Source organism: Ursus maritimus, unplaced genomic scaffold, assembly GCF_017311325.1.
Source record: "Ursus maritimus isolate PB19 unplaced genomic scaffold, ASM1731132v1 scaffold_10, whole genome shotgun sequence".
Taxonomy (NCBI): domain Eukaryota; kingdom Metazoa; phylum Chordata; class Mammalia; order Carnivora; family Ursidae; genus Ursus; species Ursus maritimus.
The window spans coordinates 1,974,876-1,977,348 of NW_024423344.1; the positions used below are offsets into that span (position 1 = coordinate 1,974,876).

The 2,473-nt window shown below is 40.2% G+C and overlaps 1 protein-coding gene across 1 annotated transcript; it reads right to left on the reverse strand.

The window, feature by feature from the left end:
- Positions 1 to 763: 763 nt before the first annotated feature.
- On the reverse strand, positions 764 to 1,930 carry GJB6 (gap junction protein beta 6). Its single transcript, XM_008692114.2, has one exon. The coding sequence runs from the start codon at positions 1,736 to 1,738 to the stop codon at positions 953 to 955; it is 786 nt and encodes a 261-aa protein (XP_008690336.1). The 5' UTR covers positions 1,739 to 1,930; the 3' UTR covers positions 764 to 952.
- Positions 1,931 to 2,473: the final 543 nt, after the last annotated feature.

Genomic DNA, 2,473 nt, shown 5'->3' on the forward strand with positions numbered 1-2,473 from the left:
TAAAGCAGCCAAATCCTCTCCAAACTAAGGACTGGGTGGGCTGCTAAGCTCAGCTTCTGCTCATTTGATGTGAGGATGCAAGAGTCGGGGTTGAACTCCCAGGCAACTCCACCCATGCAACCAGCAGCCTGCCCACCCAAAGTAACCCAACCAATTCATCATACCACGTGAGGGATGACCACATGGAGGCCCAGACTGAACAGAAACCCATAATGCAGATGAAGGCATAGCGATGGGGCTAATCTTTATTGAGGTGAGCACATTCATGTCAGCTGTTCACAATGATTGCAAATTGCCTAGTTTTAAAAAGCTTCCTACTTCCATTCAGCTCTGTCTACATTCAGGAAGCAATAAAAATATATTGTACAATGAACAATTTCCACCTTAAGAGTATCATGATAGTTCATAAATTTGTCAATAGATAATGCAAAACTCTATTTACAACAAGATAGGCTCTTTGTAAGTTCAAAATTTAGATACTCATGGCATAATTCTAAAACTAACATGGTATGTTTTCCCAGGTAAGAAAGACCAGTCATTATAAAAATACTTTATATAAATTCAAAGTCAGAACTAAAACATTCAATCCTATAAAAATATCTTTTACTAATCAAAGTATCGATTTCTACATAAATGTTCTTCATCGACAACTGTTACACACTTAAATTTTCAGGAAATACCTAGTATGTCAGACAGTCTACTTAAACATGTTAAATTTACTTCAAGGTACAGTTGTAATCCTGTCTTAGTTTTCAGAGATGGACCACATATTTGATTATGTTGCATATTAATGGAACAATTATTCTACAAAAAGTTAACTCAAGTCTATGTATTATGAAAGCATTTTTAAAGACAAAGTCTTCAGCCTATGGAAGGGATTTTTATGTGGGCGTTGCCTTCAGGAGAAGGCACCACTTTTGTTATGAGTCAGTTACATAGTGCTTTGAAATGTTTAACTTGGAAAGCCTGTGATGGCATTTTGACCACTATCTGAAATCAGCTCATTCATTTCATTTTGCTTACTCTCTTTTAGGGTGTGATTGGGATGATTTCTTTGTGTTTGCGTTCTTTTTGATCTCCTAAAACATACTTTGAGCAGCAGGTAACACAACTCGGCCACATTAAGCAGCATGCAAATCACAGATGCAGAAATCATAAAAATGGTAAACACGGTTTTCTCAGTAGGTCTAGAGATAAAGCAGTCGACCAGGTTGGGGCAAGGGTCAATCCCACATTTCAACACCCAGGGCAGGTGGTACCCATTGTAAAGGAAGTAAAACACGTACATAAAGGAGGCTTCAAAGATGATTCGGAAAAAGATACTGCTGGTGTACGTCCACCACAGGGACCCCTCTATTCGAACCTTCTGCTTTTTAATGTCTTCTAAGTCTTTGAATTCATTTCTTTTCTCTCCTCGCCTAAATTTGCGGGCAGCCTCATGTCTGTAGTAGGCGACATGCATCGCTACCAGCAGGGCTGGGGTGGAGACAAAGATGAGTTGCAGGGCCCACAGCCGGATGTGGGACACAGGAAAAAAGTGGTCATAGCACACATTTTTGCATCCTGGTTGCAGAGTGTTGCAGACAAAATCTTCCTGTTCATCACCCCACACTTCTTGAGCAGCCACTACAAGGATCATGACACGGAAAATGAAGATGACGGTGATCCATACCTTCCCGATGCTGGTGGAGTGCTTGTTTACACCCCCAATGAAAGTGTGTAGGGTACTCCAGTCCATTGTGTTGACTTATTCCTAAACAGACAAAAATTAGCAAAGGTTAATTGATGGAATGTTCCTTTGATTTTATAAAATAACATAGTTATGTTATATACCAAAGCAAATTTCGCTTTAAGTATGCTGTGAGGGGCTCTAGGGTTAAGTGGTTAAGCATCTGCCTTCAACTGAGGTCATGATCCCAGGGTCCTGGGATCAAGCCCCACACTGGGCGGCCTGCTCAACAGGGAGTCTGCCTCTCCCTCTCCCTTTGCCCTTCCCCCCCACCCCTGCTCCTCCTCTCTTTCTCTCAAATAAATAAATAAAATCTTTAAAAAAACATGCTGTGATATAACTTCAACCTCCTAGGTTGCTAGTAGGTTTTCTGGTAGGGCATGCCCACTCTAAGAACGTGAGAACATTTTTGAACCAGAAATAACTGTTGGGGGTTTTAGATCATCTTGATTCAAGTGAATTCAGATTATATATTAGGTTGCTCTTTGACATTAGTCCAGGAACAGACAAACAAATACATTTCCCAATTTCCTTTTAACCACCATGCGTGTAAGTACTGCATCAGTTTCGTTTTGCTCAAGGGATCACAGAGGTTCCACAGTAGATCTTATTCACTAAATGGCTTATCAAAGAGAAAAAGATAATCATTGGAATGACATGTGGTGTCCCCAGCAGACTAGGAAGGGGAAGAGACCCCAATACTTACTAGTTTATACAATATATTTATGTTTATTTCTAGTTTGA